The 25,045-nt window shown below is 33.9% G+C and overlaps 3 protein-coding genes and 1 long non-coding RNA gene across 6 annotated transcripts; 3 read left to right on the top strand and 1 right to left on the bottom strand.

Moving 5' to 3' along the window:
• Positions 1 to 457: 457 nt before the first annotated feature.
• On the bottom strand, positions 458 to 5,812 carry LOC123891392 (pentatricopeptide repeat-containing protein At5g06540-like). Its single transcript, XM_045941254.1, has 3 exons — positions 3,561 to 5,812; positions 3,090 to 3,211; positions 458 to 1,235 (listed from the first exon to the last, which is right to left on the bottom strand). The coding sequence occupies exon 1, from the start codon at positions 5,667 to 5,669 to the stop codon at positions 4,188 to 4,190; it is 1,482 nt and encodes a 493-aa protein (XP_045797210.1). The 5' UTR covers positions 5,670 to 5,812; the 3' UTR covers positions 458 to 1,235; positions 3,090 to 3,211; positions 3,561 to 4,187.
• Positions 1,234 to 2,033, top strand: LOC123891393. The gene is made up of 2 exons (XR_006803089.1): positions 1,234 to 1,752; positions 1,856 to 2,033. It is a non-coding gene; the product is annotated as an uncharacterized LOC123891393 (long non-coding RNA).
• Positions 5,813 to 11,239: 5,427 nt separating the features above from the next.
• Positions 11,240 to 17,418, top strand: LOC123891390 (protease HtpX homolog). Of its 2 annotated transcripts, none has more exons than XM_045941252.1 (9): positions 11,240 to 11,796; positions 12,202 to 12,259; positions 13,703 to 13,770; positions 14,227 to 14,406; positions 14,763 to 14,859; positions 15,813 to 15,922; positions 16,031 to 16,164; positions 16,251 to 16,423; positions 17,053 to 17,418. In XM_045941252.1, exons 1-8 carry the CDS (start codon positions 11,608 to 11,610, stop codon positions 16,384 to 16,386), a joined length of 972 nt encoding a protein of 323 aa, XP_045797208.1. In that variant the 5' UTR covers positions 11,240 to 11,607; the 3' UTR covers positions 16,387 to 16,423; positions 17,053 to 17,418. The 2 variants fall into 2 exon arrangements, with proteins under 2 accessions (XP_045797208.1, XP_045797209.1); XM_045941253.1 differs by having other exon boundaries at positions 11,256 to 11,796; positions 17,058 to 17,418.
• A 1,401-nt stretch (positions 17,419 to 18,819) lies between these two features.
• Positions 18,820 to 24,124, top strand: LOC123891389 (sulfite oxidase-like). 2 transcript variants are annotated; one of them, XM_045941250.1, is made up of 12 exons: positions 18,820 to 19,013; positions 20,196 to 20,311; positions 20,407 to 20,469; positions 20,726 to 20,762; positions 20,866 to 20,947; positions 21,391 to 21,509; positions 21,618 to 21,713; positions 22,022 to 22,132; positions 22,221 to 22,322; positions 22,487 to 22,534; positions 22,875 to 23,093; positions 23,892 to 24,124. In XM_045941250.1, exons 1-12 carry the CDS (start codon positions 18,939 to 18,941, stop codon positions 24,006 to 24,008), a joined length of 1,185 nt encoding a protein of 394 aa, XP_045797206.1. In that variant the 5' UTR covers positions 18,820 to 18,938; the 3' UTR covers positions 24,009 to 24,124. The 2 variants fall into 2 exon arrangements, with proteins under 2 accessions (XP_045797206.1, XP_045797207.1); XM_045941251.1 differs by lacking the exon at positions 18,820 to 19,013 and having other exon boundaries at positions 20,194 to 20,311; positions 20,402 to 20,469.
• The last annotated feature ends 921 nt before the right edge of the window (positions 24,125 to 25,045 follow it).

The raw sequence follows: 25,045 nt of genomic DNA, 5'->3' as shown, positions 1-25,045 counted from the left end.
AGATATATGTATATGCATGTAAATATAAGTTGAACAAGTTAAGTCTTTAACCTTTAATTGATAGCATCATTGTTAAGATAAGCTAAAAATATTATAATCAAAATGTTAAGTCTTTAATCTTTAATTGATAGCATCATTATTTCGACATAATATTGCGTTTTCATTTTCTTTTTTTGCATTTGCAAATATTACATGATCTGTATTTTTAAGAAATTCTAAATTTAACCAATAACATTTAGCAAAAGTGATAGATATTTGGTTTCTTAACTATTCGATCTAAGATTCAATTCCTTTCTGATTGATGCGTATGGAAAAACATTTGTTGTTGTATATGAAAAAAGATATTTCTCAAGCTTAAAGAAAGATTTTGAAAGCTGTGTTTCGATTTAGTTATTTTTACACCATTGGTTAAGAAGTATTTACTACCAGATTTGAAGAAAAAGAAAAAACTGAAAAGTAAACAATTCCAAAATGATTTAATTGCAAAATAAATAAATGACCAGCTCTACACCAGATCTTTTTCTAACCCTCAATGAAAACAAGCTCCAAGACAAGAATTTTACATTTAATATGCCATCATTTGGAAAAGTAACATTCCTTTAAAGACAACTTTGTTTCTAGCACAACCCAAATTGACCAAACAACAACAAGCCATGCCACGTCATGTGAGTCTTTTTCCATGTTTTACCCGTAAGCAACACTCAATGCTACAGAAAGTGCTCCAGCGCTGATGCGGCAAAAACCCAGCCAGCGATAGATCGATGTCCACACACCGTAAGCAATGGGCAGGAGAAAAATGCATGACTACAACTCTCAATAGCACCGTCACAAAAGATGTGTCACCCCTTGCAACCAAAGCATCCTTCATCGCGACTCTATCCAAGAGAGTACGCCAACCATGAAAAATAAATTTTGACGGCACTGAGCAGCTCCAGAAAAGCTTAAACAATCAGGCAAACCCATCATCACACTGATTTTGCATCATCGAAAATTGCAGCTGGTTGTAAGCTGATCTAACAGAGAATCCTGTGCATGTATCATACTTCCAACTCCACTTATCTTCATGCCCGGGGAAGATTACCACACTAGCAATCAACTCTTCTAATTCCTTCAACTGATCCTCCTCCGATGCAAAGAGCAGCCTACGCCACACTCAACCCCACTCCCACCTGCCTTCAACATACTTAATCAGTTTTGAAATCGTTGCTGATTTATTAACAGTGACAGAGAAGAGCCTGCAATAAACTCAGGAAAATTATTTTCGTAGAATAATTGATGATAATGAAAATGTGGAATAAATCAAATCAACATCGTAGTCGACATTCATCATCTTTAATCATAAGATACTTTCAATTTATGCATAAATATGTTGGTGCCTTATTGGTTCATTTTGCCTAGGACTAACATTCTCATCAATCAATACTATTATATTGTTGTTGTACAGATTTTCCTTCGTATATCATCAAAGGTTATATAAGAACTAAAATATAATGAAGGTTAATAAAAATATTGAGTGTTCCAAAGGACAAATAAGTCCCATGCTTGTATGTAAAAGACATTAAATAACGACATTATTTTTTTAATGGTTTTCTTGCATCTCCATAAGTGCTAAAAAATTTCATTATAAACAAATACAAAAGTTTAATGTTAGTTACATGAACAATAGAAAAATTATGACTGAGATTCTCAAGTTTATTTATGTTATGATAGTCTGTATTTTTCTATTTTTTGTTGCAAGTGGCATAAGCACCGGTGAGCCTTTTTCCCACCATTTTCCAATTTTTTTATTTGCCGTATGCATTATTTATTTTATATCCTTTCATTAACCTTCTTATCTTATTGTTTTACATCACAGGAAGAACTTGGCCTTGTGATGTTGACAAACATTGTCTTCCTTATTTTTGTCTTCCTTACAAAGCAATTTGTACTAATCGTCAATGTATTTGCTACAAAGTTGAAAATTAATTATGTTACTTTCATATATAATTTTATATGTATACATTCTAATATTGTCACTCTAATGATTACTTCAACTGTGTTGTCACCTTTGTTTACTTTTATAAAATATGAAGAACAACAACATCACCACCTGATTATTATAATTGTCGGTTTTGTAACATTTCAAATTTTGATTAAAAAAATTTCTTAAAATGATTGATCATTCTCTTATTCATTTTTACACTTTTTTTAATCCCGTGCAAAATAGGTCAAATGTGTCACTCGTTTTGGCACCGTGGAAGTACCATCTTTAATGGGATTAATCGTTTCATTTTGCTATCGGTGGTTCTTTAAGACAAGCATGATATCTTGGTTAATCAATTCAGCGATCAACCACCAACCCCACAAAAAAAAATCAAGTCTGCATGGGTTAGAAAATCAGCATCGAACCCAGCTACAAGTTTCATTCATCAACGTGTTTGGAATATGTCTCTTTTAATCTTTGATTAGCCAAATTATATATATATATATATATATATATATATATATATATATATATATATATAGTTAAAAGGAATTATGACATCAAAGAAAGCCAACAATTTCAATTATATAAACACACAACAGATTTTCACTTAGATTGAATATTTAATACAACAATGTAGGTAGTGAACATAATCTAAGAATTTCTAAACTTAATTATGACCCTAATAGATCATCACGAGTTCAAATTTTAAAGAGCAAATCAATATTTTTATCCCTGAAAGAAATATGTGTCTTTCATTTGAGTATTAATATTTTGTTGGAAATCGGAATTTATGTTTATTTTGTATATGGTTTTTTAGTCTTCACAATAGCGGTCATCCCTCCACCTACTATAGCATTTTTGGGGTTTGGCTGGGATTAACAACATAGCCCTCTAATTTCTCCTTCCAATTATTTACAGCCTATGTTTTCCCTCTCAATAAATTCCTAATTAACAAGTCTAACTAACTAGTAGATATATCAATACTCAAATCGATCATAATTCTAAAACGAATTCTCCTAAACAATCATTCACCACTAGAATAAGAGCAACCCAATAACATACAATTATAGTAAAAACCTAACTGATTCAGTATATGTACCATTGAAAGGAATAAAGAATTCACCTGCTCTCGTCAAAGTGTGTTGTGCAAGGTCAAACACTTCCCTAGCACAGCGAGTACAGCTCGAAAGCAAGGCAGTAATCCATGAACAGTTGACAGCTCAATCACCACATGCATCCCAAGACCTTAAATATACAAACACCAAAATAGAGATAAATATCAATCAAACAAGACCATATGAAACATTACATTGAATGGAAACCCCAAAAAATATTCTTTTGTAGTGTACAACAATCCCTTATCTACAACCATATCAGACCCCTTTTCAGATCAAAACAGACCCACAGGGACTTTTAAAGTTAAAATACAAAGCATAAATAAATGGATAAAGATAATAATTGAATACGGGGAATCAAACAGCTAAACCTAGATTCAAGAAAATATTGCAACCCAATCACAACAAGAACAGTCATAGAAACCCAAAATTAAGATGCATAGAAATAGTATTACTGATTTGAAAACAAGATGTATTACATAAGAAAAGCTCCATGCAACCCGAGAGCCGTTACATTTCAGAGAAGACATGACACTCTCTCTGAACAACCTATAAGGTTCAAGCCAAAATTGACCGGGATGATTCCCTTCCCATTTTTCCTATATTCGGTTGCTTGCCCCCACTATCTGCTACATAAGCAATTCTCCCCTAACTTCCTTGTCCATCATATATGCAGCAGAAACACCAATGAGATAAAGCTTTTAAGAATTCTCCGTTTGGCTCATCAATCCGCACTTGATATTGGGGATTGGTTAGCACTTGAAACCTCATAAAAATCTAACAACCAAGGGTGAGTTAGGCTCAATATAAAAATCTAACAGTCCTCAAACACCAAACAGTAAATATCCTCTCAACTCCAGCAGCATACTTATGTGCTTGCAACAGCGAAGGAAAAATCTGTCATATGTCAAATTGTTAGGATACAACTCCATGATATAGCATCAGTGTGGAATCATTTCTTCAGTAAGCTTCATAAATATTTTTGGGAACAACGGGAACAGTTGAATAATAACTCACTTCCTTGCCATTTTTCTAATAATGAAATAATCAAATCTCCGTAAAAAATGAGAAGTATCTGGCGTATACAAGCCATGTTAGAAACTCAATTAAGTTGCAACAAGGCTCCACGCCGGATCTTTCTTGAGTTTCTCTTCTTTCATCATCTTCCTCAGTCTTGAAACTTCCTGCCATAGTCCAGCCTCTGCGTACATATTCGACAAAGCAACATGAACTCCATGATTGTGAGGTTCCAGATTAAGAATTTCTTTCACCACCCTTTCAGCAACCTCAGTGTTTCCATTATTCTTGCTAGCTGCCAGCAAAGATCCCAAAATAACCACGTCCGGTTTCCACGGCATCCTTTTTATCATTTCCTCTGCCTCCAACAACTTACCTCCTCTCCCAAGAAGATCAACCATGCACCCATAATGCTCAATCTTCGGTTCAATTCCATACACAACTTTCATCGAACAAAAAACCTCGCGACCGACATCAATCAAACCTGCATGACAACAAGCATTTAAAACCCCAACAAATGTAACACCATTAGGAACAACAATCCCCTCCTTCTTCATACTCTCAAATAAACTAAGAGCATCATCAACATATCCATGAGAAGCCAAACCACAAATCATAGCATTCCAAGTAACAACATTCCTCTCAGGCATTTCATCAAACAACTTCCTCGCCATTAAAATCACCCCATTCTTCGCATACATATAAACCAACGCCGTCCCAAGTATCACTCCCACTTCAACCCCTTTCACTCTCATAAACTCATGAATCCTTTCCCCAAGCTCAAGACAACCCGACCGAGCACAAGCAGACAAAACCGAAGCCAAGGTAGCACCATTAGGCTCAAAACCTTCAACAATCATCCCCTCAAAAAGCTCTAAAGCCTCATTATAACAAAAATTCTGAGCATACCCACAAATCATACTAGTCCAAAGACTCAAACTTTTCATCGGAATTTCATCAAACACGTACCGGGCATCAACCAAATCACCAGAAACACAATAACCACGCACCAAACCATTAGCCACATGACAATCAAAACACAACCCAAATTTAACCACATGTGAATGAACTTGTTTACAAGGTAACAACGGATTCGAGAGTGACGAACAAGCTTTGAGGAGAAAAGGGAAAGTGTGTTTACCTGGTAAGACACCAAGTCTACGCATTGAGACGTAAAGGGAGAGAGATTTGTGGGGTTGTTGTTGAGCGCGAATGAGAGTGTTCCACATGAAGGAATTGGGTTTATGTATGGAAGAGAAGATTTTAGTAGCGTGAGTGAGGTTACCGAAAGGGGAAAGTGCGAATGATGAGAATAAACGGCTTGCGGCGAATTCGTCGTTGATGTGTGAAGAAATGATCATTTGTGCGTGGACTTGTTTGAGGTGTTGTATGGTGGTGGAATTGTCGGCGAGGAATGTTAGGGTGGGTGGTTTATGATTTTGGGATGGAAATGCAAGTGATGATGAGGTTTTTGGTAGCCACGATGTTGTGGTGGTGGCGGTGCAGTGTTTGAGGAAGGATTGCAGTTTTAGCGGCAACATTTGAAAGAATTCTGCCTCTCTCGCCAACATTTGTTGTTCAGTGCAGTGTCGTAAACAATGACAATCCGTGCAATTTTGGTCGTAATTTTTTTTTTTTTGAGTTTGAACTCGGACTAGTGCATAATATATTCTATGTCTTTAGGAATGGTCGAGAATTTATTTTTATGTGGGGTGTCAATGTTTAATCATGATCCAACCATTTTTAATTTTTGTGTGATTATCGTGAAAAATTATCCAACTGAGCTAAGCTCACGAAGACGATCGAAAATTACAAGCTCGACTTCAGGACTAAATTACAAGCTCGACTTCATGTACCAAAATGTCAAAGTTTAATTTGGTATTAAATCTCACCCATTCATTTTTTTAAATGATTTTATCCATTCATTTTTTTTTTGGCTTTCACCACCAGTTTAATCTGGTTCGGGCATCAGTTCTGGCATCATGTGGTTCCAGCCCCCTCCCGATCGCAGTTGCGGGGGATCGAACCGTGGTACTCCTACCAAGTTCAGCATCAATTACCACTGAACCAACTAATGATTAGTTTTTATCCATTCATTTTGTTTAATCTGAAAACTTAAAACCATCACTTAAACTAATTAATGTGCTTAAATATTTTATGATTTATTTCGTTAAATAATAGTGTTTTTCCTCACAAAAAAAAATTATCATCATCGTTCTTCCATGTTCTTGTAAAAAAAATTCATCATTCCTTATTTTCTTCCCAAATTACTTATATCCACCATACCCATACTTCGCGTTAATATAAACATTTTTTAGTTTGGGTAATACGTTAGAGGTTCAGGGTTCGATCCCCAGCTTCATTGTAAAAAAAAAATAAATCATATAAATAAATATAAAAGTAACAGTCAAGCAATTGTCACATACCTCAGTTCCATCAAGAAGATTACATAATCTTATAGATGTATATGCAATTCTGCCACAAGTAATACAAATCTTCGGGATTTTCTTCCTCACCATCACTTATTATGGATACATTTTCTTCCTAATCATCGCTTTTTGATACATTTTGATCCTCCTTTTGCTCCAACTTGCTTGTTTCTTCATTGATAGTTGGCTCTTCTTCGATTGGTAGATTATCAAAATTCTTCATGTAGGTATCTACCATTTCCTTGCAGGCATCAAGATTTAACGATCTACCGCCTCTATGATCTTGTTCTTCATGAACATGATTTATGCTTGCAAAAATGGAATGCAATCTTTTTGTTTGAGCTCTTTTTTTCAAATGTATCCCTTCTCATTTGCCTTCAAAATCCATATCATCTGAACCATTAAATCGCATCCTCTTAAGCTTCTCTCTGTCGAGACTATAGTAATCCTCCAAAGAAACTTTATCATCAACTTTTACATCATTTGATATGGTAGACTGAGTACTGCAGGGGTGCAAATTCAACTCACCAACATCATTAACCTTTACATCATCCTCTTCTGAATATGAAGTAGAGTTTTCATCATCCATCACATATGTTGATCTGTTGCACAGTCTTGGGTTTCAAACGTCGTAAGCCTTCCATTAAATTAGATAGAATTTAGGACACTTCGTGGTTCGTTACTATATATTTTTAATGGAAGGCCTATGACGTTATAAACGTAGGACTATATAAGAGATCAACATATGTGATGGATGATGATAACTCTTCTTCAGATTCATAAGAGCATGATGCAAAGGTTAATGATGCTGATGAGTTGAATTTGCACCCCTGCAGTACTCAGTCTACCATATCAAATGATGTAAAAGTTGATGATAAAGTTTCTTTGGAGGATTACTATAGTCTCGACAAAGAGAAGCTTAAGAGGATGCGATTTAATGGTTCAGATGATATGAATTTTGAAGGCAAATGGGAAGGGATACATTTGAAAAAAAGAGCTCAAACAAAAAGATTGCATTCCATTTTTGCAAGCATAAATCATGTTCATGAAGAACAGGATCATAGAGGCGGTAGATCGTTAAATTTTGATGCCTGCAAGGAAATGGTAGATACCTACATGAAGAATTTTGATAGTCTACCAACTGAAGAAGAGTCAACTATCAATGAAGAAACAAGCAAGGTGGAACATAAGGAGGAACAAAATGTATCGAAAAAAGATGATGAAGAAGAAAATGTATCGAAAAGCGATGATGAGGGAAAAAAAATCCTAAAGATTTGGATTACTTGTGGCAAGAATTGTTGGTATTTCAAGTGTGAGTTGAGGCTCACATTGGATAGAAATGTGGATGTTGAACATTTTATAAGTGAGATGATCTATTAACCTAATGCCTTAAGGTTATGTGGTGTCAAACTCACTTGTGTAGTTGTTCAAGACCCAATGTGATGATCCTTATACCTCTCATGATCCAACAGTGGTATTAGAGTCGATGGTTGAATTAATGTTTTGAAAGTCTTCCTGACAAGGTGTTTAGGCGGCGTGTCCCGTTGATGGATTCCCAATGGCGTTGCAAGTGGATGAAAAAGCTTCCGTGAAACAGCTTATGTTTGAGGGGGACATACCTATATGGAATGGATGAACTCACAGTTGAGGGGAAGATTGTTGGTATTTCAAGTGTGAGTTCAGTTTCACATTGGATATAAGGGTGGATGTTGAACACTTTATAAGTAAGAGGACCAATGAACCTAATGCCTTAAAGTTTAGGGTTAAGGTGTGATGTCAACTCACTTATGTAGTTTTTCAAGAACCAGTGTGATGATTCTCGGACCTCCTAATGAACCAACAAGAATTGCATACAACTATATAAGTTAATGTAATCTTCTTGATGGAATTGAGGTATGCGACAATTGCTTGACAGTTGACTCTTACTTTTTTTTAAGTAGATTAGTAGCTAGAAAATCTACCTTTAAGGTAAATAAGTGGGGGTGTTCGTGATTTGATCCCCAGCCCCTGCATATATAATGTGATGTCCATGCGAACTGAGTTAAGCTCACCCGGACAAATCATTTATCTTTTTTATTTAATTGAGATATCTTTTTAGATGAATTAATAGCATGATGACATCAAAGAGAATAGAAGATATGTCAGAGCTGACACACCTAATCCTTTGCCAAGTGCTCATAAATCTAGTACAAGAAGGGGGCCGAACCTAACCCTCAAGAACCAAAATAAAACAAAAAAAGAAAAATTCCTAAATAATCATCAAACTAGACAATGAACCAACTGCCAACACGATCTGATTTACGTACTAGCAACCCTCCATAGAAAGTAACAGCAGAAATCAAGACTCTTTCGAGCCATACAGTCCAACGTCAAACATATAACGACGAGAATACAACTCAAGACGACGAATGAGCCGACGACTAACACGAATCGAGTCACGTACCAACAACCCCCTGCGATAAATCACGACAAGCATCAGAGACTCTTTCGGGTCACACAATCCCGCATTAAATAAGGACGAGATATCACACATCTGAAAGGAAACAAATCAGATCTTGAAGCATGACCAAAACCAACAATAGATCATAACTTGCACAGTACCAACACACAGAGGTGCGATGCAAAAACCGATTTGAAACTGCTGGAAAACGAAACCATCTCACCAAACACCACCACAGTGACGAAGAAAATCCGTCTATAACACAAACAACCAACCAACCGGCGAAAGCAATCCATTAGAAAAGTCTTTGAGAACCCAGATTGACCGAGCCCAGATCCAACAACAAACAAATTGCAACCGATAGAGAGCTGACCCTTACGGGTTAATCGACAAACCTTGAACGATTTACAACCCTAATTGGGGTACAAAGGAGATTTAGAGTTTTGGTGGTTGAGAATGAAGATACACAACTATTAATTGAAATATTAAATTCAATTTATAATGAAATAAAATTAATGGTATACCTTTGATACTTCATCGATTAGATTTGTAAAATTGATGATTATTTTGATAAAAAGATCTCCATCTTCATCGTCATCTTCACCATCATCTTCGTTAAACACCAAATAATTCATATATGATCTGGCTTTTATAAAAAAAAAAATTGAACACATAGTCAGTCCAATTAGGTTATCAGATCAAAATAATATTTAAATACATGTCGGCGTTATTAAATCAGGTATAAAATGATTTAAATTATGCAAATCGAAAATTTGGTTTGCACATCAACTTACCGATACAATCATATATGTAATTATCGGAAGACATGTAATTATCGGCGGACACATAGTGGAAATGAGAATGTTGCAGAAAGAAGATAGATGAATGAATGAGAAAAAGAAATGCATTAAAGACTTCTTTATATAAGGATTAATAATTAAAAAAGAAAGACAACTTTAGGGTTGGGCTTGGGTCTTGAAAAATGATATATGAATTCAATATACTATGAAGAAAGAGAATTTCTTTTTGCACCTCATACCTTTTTACATGTCCTGTGAAATTATCAAAGTACTTCACTCGCACCTGAACATGCGAATACATTTTGCACCCTAACTAGCGAACGATAAAATTATTTTCACATCTCCCAACATTTGAACCTGTCACCTACCTGTAGTACTTTAAGGACCTTGAGATGGTCACGTATTTTATTAACGGAAAATGTTAAACGGTGACATGTGACACTAGTTAATTATATTAATAAATAAAATTTGTCTTAGAATTTGTGTGTTTAATACTTTAAAAGTGTAAAAAACTATCTTATCAATATTAATTTTATTTTGTTTTTCAATTCCTTTTTTATATGCTTAACAAGTATTCCGAGACTCTGTTTAACACAATTCTTTATTAAATATGCAATTTTAGTCTTCCTATTATTATTTTTTTTACAATTTTGATCTAGTTATTTTAAAAAGTCATACTTATAGTTTTGGTTCCTCATTCACAAAATTTGTCCTCCTGTTTTAAAATCATTCAGCTTTTGTCCCGCTATGTGAAATTTATTCTCATACATGGGCCGACCCAACCTAACCCGGTGGGTCAGACTACATAAATGGGTCAAATTGGCCCGACCCAATTATATTGGGCTACATATTAACGAGTCTGGACCGACCCCATATGGGCCATGTGGAGTAATGGATCAGCCCGACCCATTTCATTTTTCCCCCTCCATTTTATTCAATATTTTTTATGTCATTTTAACGTATTATTTCCTCATAATTATCAATTTTATTAAGATATGATTTAATACAATGTAAATAATTCTTACATCAACCCTAAATAAATATCAAACTAGAGTTTAATTAATTTTTTTATAGAAACCAAACTAAAAGTTTAATTGATATTTACAAAAACCAAACTAGAGAGAGAGCATTATGTGCAACATGTCATATTTATCGTTTACACGTTATTTAAATACATTTTTTTTAAACCAAAGCTATCCTCTGCGCGGAACTATAGAGACTAATCTCCTTGAAATAACTGAGATTTATTTAAGGGGTTGACCTCTCCGAATACATTTCATGCAACATGCACTTGTCATTTGCATTTTATGCAACATACCAAATACATACTATTCAAATCATTTACCATTAAACTAATGCTTGTAAAAAAAAAACTTACCATTAAACTAAACTTAGTGGCTTATCGACTATTAAAAAAAAAATTCAAATTTTAATTATTTACAAACTCAAATGAGAATGTTGCTTGTGACATTGAACATAATCCAAATTGGACTATCCATCCACACACACCACATGTTACTATGTTGAACGCAGTGGTATATTGGTGATGAATGAACCAGCCAGCCAGCCAGCCAGCCAGCAGAAGTTACTTAAGTCAACAAAGAGACGACAACGAAGTGGCGCGAAACAAATACCATAGCTACTGTTGTGGTTACAACTTCCTTTACGTTAACCACTATCGCAAAATCCCAAACTAACAACTTTCAATTCAAGCCCCAAATATCACCATGCTATTTTTCACTCTCTCACAAAACTCTCAACAAACTCAATCTCTTTTCATTCCCAAACAAATCTAATTAACCAAACCAACCACCGCTTCTTTCAATTCCATTTCCATTCCATGGCTTCCGTTCCTTTCACTTCTCAGCCACTCGGTTTCGTTACTTCGGACAGATTCCGGTTCGCGAGGGTTCAGAAGAATCAGAAACTCGGATTTCCTGTTTCTAGAGCTGCTTCTGGTTCTGGTTCTGCTGCTTTAGCATTTCGAGATCTTGATGCTGATGATTTTCGTCATCCTCTTGATAAACAGGTTTTGCTACGATTCCCTGTTTTCATTCATCATATAGCACCGTAGATAGAATCGAGTAGAATTATGATATGCTAGTAATTAGATTTTTATAAAATCAATTATTATTATTAGCGACGTCGTTTTGATGCAACATTATTAGCGACCTCTTTTTGGAATTGAAATTTTGAAGCTTCAACTGTTGAATTTTTGAGTTTTTGTTTATGTAGCATGATACTTGAGATTAAAGGCGTGTCTGGTGTCGGACTGTTGTGCCGGTGTTCGATACATGTAGTTATATTCGATTACTTCCATTTTCTTAAAGTAGTACTGTTTTCTATGTGTTAGTATAGTAGTTGGTGTTTTGTAGATTTTTGTTCTTCTGGGAGCACTAATGCTTTGTTGTTTGATTTTGTTTTTCATCTACAGAATACAATGATGCTGAGGGCGATTCCGGGATTGAAAGAAGTGGGCAAAGCTCTTCTAGGTATTCAAAATATGCATTTTACCTTTGAACTGTAAGACATAGTTGATCGCTTGATTGAGTTGATTTTCATGATAACATGAGTTTTAAGCTGTTTCTCTTGTTAGCTCATAGTTGAACTGTTCCTTCTTCAATTTCGGTTTTGCTGATTATTATAAATTCTTTCAAATGAGAGGCTGCTTTAGAATAATCGGCTAATATAATGTTCGGTGTAAGCAAGGTTTTATTACAAAAGTTGGGGTTAAATGTGGTTGATGTGGCTGCAATTGTAGCCGCATAGATACATCTAAAACCTTGATGGCACGGCCGCACGGCCACAATCATAGTCGCGGAAATATATTTACTAAATAAAACATTGTAAGATGGAGATAGGAAGGACTACTTGTATAGTTGTATTTGATATTTGAAAATTAAAGTTTACGAGTCATGCATGGAATATATGACATTCATGCATAACGAAAAATTGAAGTATTCTTGCACGGGAGCGCAGTCATTTTAAGAGTGCTAGACCAATAAAGTATTGACATGTAGTACATACGACAAAAATGAAAATAACATTGATTTAATAGGAATTAACGATGTGTCAATCCTTTATTGACTTAGTACACCGATGTCAGAAACACGAGGCATATACAAGAACTTGTTGAGAAAACCCGTGCTCATCACAAATAACGGGAAACTTTTTAATGTGAAGTTCACACGTGGTGCATCTTGGATAACCGAACTGTGTTTTATTAATAATAAAGATGTTTCAATGAGTAAAGTTTTATACAAGTGTCATTGCCGAATAAATTTCCATCCATCTCTTGGTAAAAGTAATTCATTCTAGAAGTCGTAATCATGAAACAAACTCTTATTTAGATGTTTATAAAGGTATGTGGTAATCCTAATACCATCCCAAATTTATTAGACCGATACAAGTGAAAAGGTATTTGTTGAAAGTGAGTTATACATGGAATATACTACTTTTTTTCTGGTAGAGTGGAATATACTACTTCTATTCAATGTTTTTCGTAATAAAACTTGCAAATCGTATATAGAAAATTTGACTTGCAAGTTAAAAATCAAATACAAGCCCTATATGGGATATATACTATTTCCTACTACTTCTTTACGGATCATGGTAGTTGTATTTTTAATAGCAAAGACTCACTATATGTTCACAATTCATGATGTTGTTGTGTGCACGATTGTACTGTGGTTATCTTTTTCTATTTATTAGAAGTTGTGTTCATCTGAAATGTTCAGCTGGACATATCTGGTTGAAGACTTCTCCACGATGCACTGCACTAATTGTGAATTTTTGCTGCTTATATGCATACTTTCAGATCTAGTTGGAAAATTGCCTCGTTGGCTGTTGTTGTATATGCATGCTTTCAGATGCATAGCTTTTGATCCAGTTACTCAGGTTGCTATATGACATAGTTCCCTTTTTATGAGTTGCAGGAACTGTAACTGAGCAGGTCATGCTCCTTGAGAACATAGGGACATCTATTCTTGTCTCCAAAAATCAGGTATCTTTAACAGTCACTAAAATAAAATTTTCTTCAAGGTGTGTGATCAATAACAAAATAGCATACATGTAATGTAATAAATAAAAATATATCTAGATTGAATAGTACTTGCCTCTTAGTGGGAAGTGCTGTGTTTTTGTTAAAATCCACTCTTACTATATGAAAAGGGATAAAGATATATTCATACTAAAATGTGCATGTGTTTACATTTATAAACAAGTTCAGATATCTCAATGTATAACAGTATGTGTTATAAAAACTGCAGGCATGTTGGCATAGCTCTAAAATAATCTATGTACTCCATTTTCTTCTATGTTATTTCATCACAAAGTGTTCATCCCATTCCGTATATACTTCTATATACAAATGTACATGTGTAAATTAACTTGTCAGTTCGGCTGCATGACCAAATGTCACCTCATTGAAGTAACTAACGGTTTCTTATTACCGTGTCAGCTTTCTGATCTTCACAACTTAATGGCGGAAGCTGCACAAATATTAAATGTCAGTGCCCCTGATCTATATGTTCGTCAAAGTCCTGTGCCAAATGCATATACATTAGCGATAAGCGGTAAACAACCATTTGTTGTTATTCATACTAGCCTAGTGGAGCTTCTGACAAGAGCAGAGTTGCAGGTTCGAATTTATTTTTTAGCTCTTTTTTCAATTTTCTACTCGACTTCTTAACTAGTATAGCATCCAAAAAGCTTTCTCTCCATTCTTCATGGTAAACTAGCAATAAGATTCAATGAGTTAGGCTTTTACGTGAATGATGTTTGATATGATAACCATTACACGAGAAGTACAATCTTCCCTTCCAATTTTCCTTATCAACTTATTAGTAACTATTTTTCCCCATCTTATTCATTGTTCTGGGTCCAACTTCACGTCCAATTTCCCTTATCAATTTATTAGTCAAACCCTCTTTTTTATCTTATTCATTGTTCTGGTCCCAAATTGCTATTAACTTGCCATCAGTTTAATTTTAACAGGCTGTTTTGGCTCATGAGTTGGGTCACCTAAAATGTGATCATGGTGTATGGCTTACATATGCAAATATTCTAACCCTTGGAGCCAATAGTGTACCTGGTAAGTGATATGGAGCATTTTCAGGTTTTATTAATGTGTGTATAAGGAACATGGTTATATGTTATAAATTATGGTGAAACTTTTAACTATGTTGGATATCCAAAGTTGGAGAAACATTGTGATAGAAACTGGTTTTCTATATACATAAACTTAGGAGACAAACAACAAATTTATTACACTTAAATACTGGAAATTCTGTTTCAGAAACCAGTGATGTTACAAACTCACAAAAAACACACCAGAAATGAAATTAGAGTAAGGAAAAGAAGATTTACATTTACAAATGGTCCCCTCCCAAGAATTTGAGAGCTTGGTCTCTCCCAATCAATATCCATTCCCAAAGTAAATGCCTACTTACTTTTTCCATTTCCCTATTTATTCAATAACTGCCTAATACATAACTGCTTGCGGCCTAATCACACAATAACTGCAGCCTAATAACATAATAACAGTACTAATAATAGGTCCGAAATATTGTTTGTCTGACTTCTATGGACTGTACTGGGAATGAAATCAATCTTGCTCTTAGTTTGTTATCACACAATGACCATAAAGACTCGTCTATTATGCCATAATCCTTATTCTCAATCCTTTCTTTCATCTTTGAAACATTGCTTATCTATACCTATACATAGAAAGGGGATACTAAGTCATGGTTTAACATTTTTCTTTCAATTTTATTCTTCGTTTGAACTATTCTATTTACAATTTTTTTTCCTTTTTACCCTATCAAATAATTTTTTATTTAAAAAAATAATTGCAAAAAACAATTTAACCTCCATTAATTTTGTCGAGAAAATTGGACAAATAGTGGCTGTCAGCATGCTAGTTTTGATAATAAACTTATATCTCACTCCAGCTGTTCCAGCTCGTTTAATGTTGCTGAGAAAACACAGTATTTTTTAGTCTGTTCCACTAAATTATTTTTTCATAATTATTTTTATCTGTTTTAGGCATTGGAGGTCTGATAGCTCAAACCCTGGAAGAGCAGATATTCCGCTGGCTTCGAGCAGCTGAGTTAACTTGTGATCGTGCAGCTCTTCTCGTTGCTCAAGACCCTAAGGTATGCCGATGGCAAAGTTCATAATTTATACATTCATTGGTTTAATCAGACTTTCTGTATGAATTGTTGGTTTAATTATAAAATATTCATTTCCCAACCCTACAAAAGGTTGTCATCTCTGTCCTGATGAAATTAGCTGGTGGAAGCCCATCTTTGGCTGATCAACTGAATGTCGATGCATTCCTAGAGCAAGCTCGCTCTTATGAAAAAGCTTCTTCCAGCCCCGTTGGATGGTACATAAGGTTTGTAGTAACCTCTAAAGGCGAGAACTACTATGAAGTTAATTGTAACATTTTCATTTAGAAGCTGAATATTTTCTGCTGATTAGGAATGCTCAAACGAGTCAACTGTCACATCCTCTGCCTGTTCTACGGGCTAGTGAAATTGATGAATGGTCAAGAAGTTCAGCTTATAGATCTCTTCTGAAACGTGGGATACCTATTAGGCCACAACAAAAATTCTAGCTGTGTCCACATTGTTCAAAATGCACAACAGCTCAAGGTTAGTTTGTTAAAGCTCTACAATTTCTGTTTTACGTTTCTGTGCTTCATTGAAGACAGCTTTGCTAATATGTCCGATAATAATTGTTCATCTGCTTGAACGAATCATTGGCCAAGTATAATACATGTTTGAACTTGTGGATAGTGCATATATAATATATGGTGGATTACATTAAGTATAAACCAAATTGTTGGGGAGTCTAGGGGCACAGGAGAAACAACTGACTAATAATCAGGATCCAGACCCGTATGACTTGAGATACAAGAATCCATTACACGGCTACACCTAGATCCCCTCCGCTCCCTTATAAGTATGAACTAAGGCTCTGATACCACTTCTTGGGGAGTTAGGGGAGTACCGAGAACATAAATGGGCTAAAGATCCCTAAACCTCTAAAACACATTGACACCACATCCCCACCCAAAACATTTTGACATTGAGTATGTATATAAGTCTTGTCTCTTATTACTTACTTAAGAAGTCATGCCTGTAATGTTGGTCTTAGAAAAACTTTGCCTTATTCTTGCATATAATACTATGTTCATTTGTTTGATATCCATTATCATTGTGAGTACTAGATAGCAAATTAATTTCTCACTGTTTTTCATTTGTCTTTACAAAACACGTAGTGCAGTGAAGCAATGGTGAAACACCCTGGAAAGCAATAAGTTTTATTTATTAAGGATCTACAGTACAGCTGATGCAAAACTATTACCTCATACTGGTACTGCAGATCAGTAAATCTATACATGTATATTCATTTTGATTATTATTAAAATGGTCAAGCTGTAAGTAGAATTTTGATGATAAGTGGGATTATTTTTTCTGGGAACACTGGCCCTTTGAAAGAAAAGAATTGTATATTATAGATATTAACCGACAAGATAGAAACTCATCTATGTAAATTTCATGATTGAAAGATTTAAGTGTTGTACCTTATAAACTTTGTATGAATAATAGTAAGTACATATATAAAAAAATTCTTTGGCAGCATATATTTTAAAAAAGAAAATTGATATAATCTATTGTGATTTGGTCATAAACTTAATAAAAGGGATTTCCATGTTAAGCTTCCATTTGAAGTTATCAAGTATGTGCTTGGATCTACGGTGGCGAAAATTGATTATGAATTAAAACTAAGTTAAACATCAAGTAAGCAATGTGAGTTGAACAATAAGTTTTATATGAGAATAGTGTTAGGAAAATGCAATCATGAAAGCAAGATTGGAAATGATAGCATTAGAGATAGAGTTGGAGTAACACACTATTCTAATAAAGATGATGATTGAATCTCATCTTATGTAGTTTCAGCATTTGTGTTGGAGACATGTATATTCCATATAAGGAGAAGAGATGAGATGGAAGATAGTTCCATTGTTAGGCTTTGTTTTGCAATGCCAAATTTTGAGATATGGATTATAGTTTATAGCTTATCATTTTTTCTTCCAATTTTACTCTTGTCATTTTTTTAAAAATTAAATATGAATTAAACATATTTTTTTTTTATATCATTTCATATTTATAAACTAATTTAATTACTAATTTTATTAAACACTATAAATTCAATCAATTATCTTATTCTTATCCATTATCCAACTAACTATATGTTATTGTTTGTTAAATAGAGGCTTAGTTGTTGACTGTAGTTGTTGTTGGTGACTATAGTAGGTAGGTTTAATTAATTTTGTTCATTTGTTTTTGCTTATGCTTATTTACGGTAATTAGAATCTTTGACATTGAGTAGGCACCCAAAGTTTTCTCATTACTTAAGTCATTTGGACTCGCTAGGAGACTAATCTTTTAGTTGGAAATGGAATCTCTATTTTTTTTTTGTTTTACCGAATACCTCTCAAATAAACAACTTTAGAAATTAAACTTGTGTTGTTGTTCGAGAGAGTCATGTTGTCAACTCTTCCAACTCAATATTGGTAATTTTATTTGGTTTTAAAATTTGAATTCGTGTCTTTAACAATTTTATTTTTAGTACTGTCAGATAATTGATGAGATTCATACAAAAATAAAATGAACATAGACACAAAAACAGTCAGGTACGAGGTTGAGAAACAACCAAGTGAACAAACACAACAAAACCGGTGAGATACAATACAAGGTTCCTTGCTTTTTTTTCTTTTTGAAAAGAGGTTCTTGCTTTTTCCGAGTCATAGTACAATAGTACTACTAATAATAATTAACATCAAAATTAAAGAATATATACAGTGATTAGAAAAGAACAAAGATAGTGGCGCGTAAGTGAAGAAACAGTAAAAACAAACGACAAGAACCAATGGTAAGGAATGAAAGTGGTTAACAAAAAATGCCAACTAACACGTCAGCATAATGCAAATGGTCCACGTGTCCATCATATATGTCTGAATTGGACCCACCATTATCATCCTAAACTCATGTTATAAATTTCATGTATTGAAGCTGTGGTTGTTAATTGTTATTGCCACCATAATCCTCAAATCGAACCTTGTTTTTTTTTTATTTCTTTCTTAGAAGACAATAGAGAACAATGCCAGGAATCACAGGCCCTTCAGATTATTCTAAAGAACCTATTCGTCATCCATCTCTTCAAATTAATTCCAAGGCAAGCTCAAATTCTCTTACCAAATAATATGTACATTTCTATTTTTGTTTCATTATATATACAATAATGTTGATGTCATATTGCATTACCTAATGGGTGTATCATGGGCTGTGTTTGTGAGGAGGACCGCAATTCGATCTCCTTAAACATATTCTTAGAGAGAGGTGAAGAGTTTTAAGTTGCGATCTAAGTACCGAGAAGAAATTAGTCTCAACTGATATAAATTAATGACCGAAACTTTCACCGAGTGTCAAAGACTCTAATTAATGTTGTTTTCTACCAAAACAAATATCATATTGCATTTGGAATTTGTCATTCTTAGTTCATTTGAATGACACTTTTGCTTTATGTTTTGTTTATATTAATTAGATTTTTTGGTCAAAGTATCTTAGTGGCTAGAATTTTACTTTTTAAGGCGAATAAGTGAAAGTACTAGGTTCGAACCTCGGTCCTACATATTACATGCAATCTTCCTACCAACTAAGTTATGCTCACGGTGAGATATTGGTTAGTTTTATTATTGGTATAAAAGAAAACATAGATTGTCGCGTACGACATTAAAAATAGCAGAAAAGAGAAAGACAATAGGAATACAATTAAGAATAATGCTAGCAACACACTCTTTAACGACCAACACCTAAAAATCACCTGAAGTTCTTATTTGTGTGGAATTGACACCAATAAAGTTACCGGCTTAGCTGCGAGGACAAGTAGGGTTTTGAGCTTTTACTTCCTGAAAGCAATGTCTGTCATTGTTGGTGTTTCAAACGATTTTAAAGTGGTTCACCTATCAAAATTGTTCACTATAAAATTTGCCTAAAGTGCTTCTACTTTGAAGCTCATAAGTATGTATGTTAAGCATAATTTTTCTGATATGACTTACTAATAGAGGGGTAAAGATTTAGTTACTGAAGTTTTCCTATTGGATAGTATATGCCAAAAACATCAGTTCAATATGTTTCGTCAATGTATCTATTGATGTTAAAATGACTCAACAAATATCTAAATGGCGAGATATGATTTGACGTTTGTGTAAAATAAGTTTACACCGTCAATGTATCGATATTAAAAATTCAAAACATATATTCTACCCTGTGATATATACTTCACATACATTTTACATATTTTTCTCACATGTTTTCAACTATCTGTTTCTCAAGTCCAATTTACTATTCTCCACAGGAACCTTTCAATGCCGAGCCACCACGTTCCGCCTTGATTTCCTCATATTTGACTCCTGCAGATTTATTCTACAAGAGAAATCATGGCCCCATACCTATTGTTGATGACATAGAAAAGTGATATGTTGCTCTTGTGAAATTATGCTTCTTTGATCAATGTTGTTCACTATAGATGAACTTTAACTTTTTTCATGACATGTTTGGCAGAGCAGATACTTTGTGTCAATATCTGGCTTGATTGAAAATCCTAAACAACTTGTCATGGAAGATATCAGGTTGGTGCTGGTTTAGGAATATGAGCATTTATACATTTTCGAGTATCAACAACCAACAGTACCATATACTCGCTTCGTTTCATTTCATCTGTCGTTTTAAAGCGATGCACACATCTTAAGAAAATAATTTATTATACTCATTTCTAATGTAAAATATTTTTTAAAATAAAATGCCCTTATTATAGTAGTTAAGTAGAATTAGGCCCTTGCGATTGCGATGCCTTATTTCCAATTCATTTCCTATATTTGATTACAGGACGCTTCCAAAGTACAATGTCACTGCCACACTACAGGTTGGTTAGATATAAGTTCATATCCTATAGTTTATCAGATACGATACGATGTAGGGTTGATGGAAGAAAAACATTGTTTTGGTTTTATTTGTGTACTTTTTAGTGCGCAGGAAACAGAAGGACTGCTATGAGTAAGACTAAAACAGTTAAAGGAGTTGGATGGGGTGTTTCTGCTATTGGGAATGGTTAGTAATTAGTATTTACACTTTTTGTGACACTGACTCAGACATCTTTCGACTCTTTTAACAGCCTGTGAAAATGTGAATGATTGCATAAATTTTATTATTCGTGGCATGGTTTTAATTTGTGGTTGCAGTCACAGATGCAGATGCGGTTACACTGCAAACCTTTATATTTCAGTGAAATGAGGCTGATGTGACCGCAATTGTGGTTACAATGCCATTGCCGAGACTTCTAAAACTGTTATATTGCGGCTGCACATTTCTTGGACCTTATTTATCAAATTTTGTCATAGTTAGTATTCTTGTTGGGTTTTTATACAATGTTACAATTACGTTGTTTATTTGTTCGCATATTTTCGTTCAAAACTGTGAAAAAATTTAGAGCTAAAAATATAGCTTATGATGCATTAACCTCTAAGTGTTGTTTGATTATATTTTCCTTTCAGCTGTTTGGGGTGGTTCCAAATTGACCGATGTTCTTGAACTTGTTGGAATACCAAAGTTGACGAGTACAACTAAATTTGGAGGAAAATATGTTGAATTTGTAAGCATTGATCAGTGTAAGGTAATGGCTATATCTTTGTAACTGTGATTCTGCGAATTTCAGATTCTTTCATATTTCATCAATGAGTTAATTACTATGTTGTATTGGTAAATTTTAAAAAAAGTATAGGAGGAAAATGGGGGTCCATACAAGGCATCTATCACACTCAGTCAAGCTACAAATCCTGAAGCCGATGTTCTACTTGCTTATGAGATGAACGGAGAAGTAAGTCAATATCTCCTTGCTGTTATGTGTTTTGTCCGCTTCGATGTTTTATATATGAATTAAATTCATATACACTGTCACACTAAAAAAAATTATACTGTTAATCAATCATAATCGTTAGACCATTAAAAACGTTTGACACATATCAGTTGACAGTGATTTGTTAACAGTATATAACTCATTAGACTAAAACTCTAAAAGTGTATCAAAATTAAACTCTTTATATATATCAGCTTTCATTACCATCATTGTGAAACTATGATTCATTCCATGATGCTATATTTTCATAATTTGTTACTTTCCCTTAGCCTCTTAATAGGGATCACGGTTTTCCGTTACGTGTGGTTGTTCCTGGTGTAATTGGAGCTCGATCTGTTAAATGGCTAGAAGCTATCAATATCATAGCAGAAGAATGCCAGGTCTGATATTTAATGTAAAATTGTTCTGCAATAGCCAAGAAAATTTATTTTCTCAATGTAGTAGAATTTTAAAATTATCATGTATCAGGGGTTTTTTGTGAAAAAAGACTACAAAATGTTCCCCCCATCGGTAAATTGGGAAAACATCAATTGGTCATCCAGGAGACCTCAAATGGATTTTCCTGTTCAGGTATTCCTATCATCTAAATTTTGCGGAAAGAAAAATAAAATTCTTATTATCTATTCTTTGAGCAATTTACATTGTCATATGTTATGCATGCGCGCGCAATACAAGTCTACAAAGTTATTTAACTTAAAGATTTGTAACTAATGCTTTTGATTTCACTTTGGCAGTGTGTTATATGTTCTCTAGAAGATATTACCACAATAACGCCCGGAAAGGTTAGTTTGTGTGATAACAAGTTCAGAGGTTATTGCGATATTCTAATCGAGAAACCTGACTCCTTTAAAGTAGAGAAATAGAGAAGAGAGAAAAACACGTAAACCAATGAATGAATTTGGACTACTAGTCTAAGTTCATTCATCGGTTTCCGTGTTTTTCGCTCAAACCAAACACATAAACGAAGGAATCTTAATCATTGATTTAATTAATGGTTGATATCACATGCACGAGCACCATAAATCATCGATACTTGCGTTGATTTCCATATTATGATTAATGTTTAGTCCATTAGAAATGAACTGATATCCTAATTCTAACATGATATCTGCATAATTGCAGGTAAAAATTGGTGGATACGCAGCATCGGGTGGTGGCAGAGGCATTGAGAGAGTGGATGTGTCTGTTGATGGAGGAAAAACTTGGATAGATGCCTCAAGATGTCAAAAAAGTGGTACTCCTTACACAGCAGATGATGATGACAACAGTGACAAATGGGCATGGGTGCTATTTGAGATCACAGTTGATATTCAACAAAGCACTGAGATTATTGCAAAAGCGGTATGTGATGTTTCATTATCTCTTCTGCTAAGCTTCACGTTTCCAACTTCTTGTCAGTATAAATTAGTTTTACACCGACGTCCAATGAAAGACTGTCATTTTTGCATTACTAATTTCAAAATAACAGTAGAAAAGTGAGATGATGTGGCAAAATAGTAGATTTTTATGGAATGTCAGTGTAAAACTGATTTACACTTACAATGCATATCCTTTAAAATTTAAATAAATATCTTATGATGAGAGGTGTGCTGATAACTTTTTAATTGGGAATAGGTGCCTCATGATGAGAAATAAATGTGCTGATAACTTTTCAATGGCAGTGTAGCATATTTTAACATTTGGTTGTTCTCAAATGCATACGCATGCAGAATAATTGGCTACCTCCTAAAATAATATTTTTAAAGCTTTATCATAACCAATAGAGATAACACAAAAGTTGAAGCATAATAAGATACTTAGATGAAATTTTATTATGAAGCACGAACACTCCTTGGATTAGGCGTGTCTCAGTGTCAAACATGCATCAGTACCGATAGATATGATTCCATTTCCACCGAATCATGTCATTTTCACAAATTATTATCGGTGCTGTGTCCGGTATTCGTGTCTGTGCTGTTATTAAAAATCCCTTGTTATATAGAATATGAGGAGTTGTGTGAGTATGGTATCATTATATGATGATCATTCTTTCACTTGTGATAGAGAATGTATGGTTAACAATTAGGAATGTGAAATCCTGTAATTATTTGTATATTAATGTTTGAGAAACAAAACATAAGAGTAAGAAATGATTTGCAGGTGGATATAGCAGGAAATGTTCAACCTGAAAAAGTTGAAGACATTTGGAACTTGAGAGGGATATTAAACACTTCATGGCATAGGATACAAGTTCAAGTCACTGACTCTAACTCTTAAAAGTAGTTCAACTAGTGTGTTTGTGTTTCAGAAGTGTATTTTCAGACGACATAATTTATCTAGTTCACTTTTATGTGTTTGTGTTTTCTTTATCAATGTATACATATTTAGTCATATCTCGATACTCAGCTTCAATACTTAACCTAGCAACAACAATTTGTTTTCTGCTTTTCCATGAAATCAAATTTCAACAAATAAAAACAACACAATAACATGATGTAGACCGTCTATCACTTGCATATTCAGCCCAATTACTCGTCTACAACCGAACTGAATTACCAATAATTTCATCTTTAGATCAAATGAAATTTCACCTCAAAATCGATACAAATTGAACTGCGAACACTTATTATTTTCTCAATCAAACGCACCATAAAAGCACGACAAGCTGTAGAACAAAGTCAAGCATATAGTTTCAATAAAAAAAAATGTCTGGCCAGGCTTATAATTGAGAAATAAAAAAGTCATGTGCATGTAAATAAATAAACAACTAGTATAACTTACCCGTGCTATCGCCCGGGTTAATGTTCTATGAAAAATATAGATCATTTTTTTTCACACATGAAAAATATGAATTATTAAAATTTTAATATTGTGATTTTTTTAATTATTTGTAAAATTAATTTTTTATTTAATGTAATAGTTTATTTAAATATGATAAAATATCCAAATTTTGGAGATTTAAGGAGAAATGGCAGAATGGAGAGTGATACTCCACTCCGCGTTCCCAACTCACATGTTCATATATTTGTTCTTTTATTTTCATAAAAAAAAGGTCATTATGCAAAAACTAATCTAACGGTTAATATATTTGTTCTTAATTGTCATCGCTCTCCTTTAGACATTTGTTTTCTTCAGGAGTATTTTATCTCATGTCCCCGTGTGAAAAAATTTCACATTTGAGAAGCAAAATAGGGAGATATTAATTTTAATATTATTTATTTAAAAGTAATGAACAGTAAAATTGTTTGTCATTTGCTTGACACAAAAAAAATTTATATAATTTTTTTAAGCATATCTCATTTGTTAATGTGCAA

Source organism: Trifolium pratense, linkage group LG6 (assembly GCF_020283565.1).
Source record: "Trifolium pratense cultivar HEN17-A07 linkage group LG6, ARS_RC_1.1, whole genome shotgun sequence".
In the NCBI taxonomy this organism is placed as follows: domain Eukaryota; kingdom Viridiplantae; phylum Streptophyta; class Magnoliopsida; order Fabales; family Fabaceae; genus Trifolium; species Trifolium pratense.
This window is presented reverse-complemented; position numbering and strand designations above follow the sequence as displayed.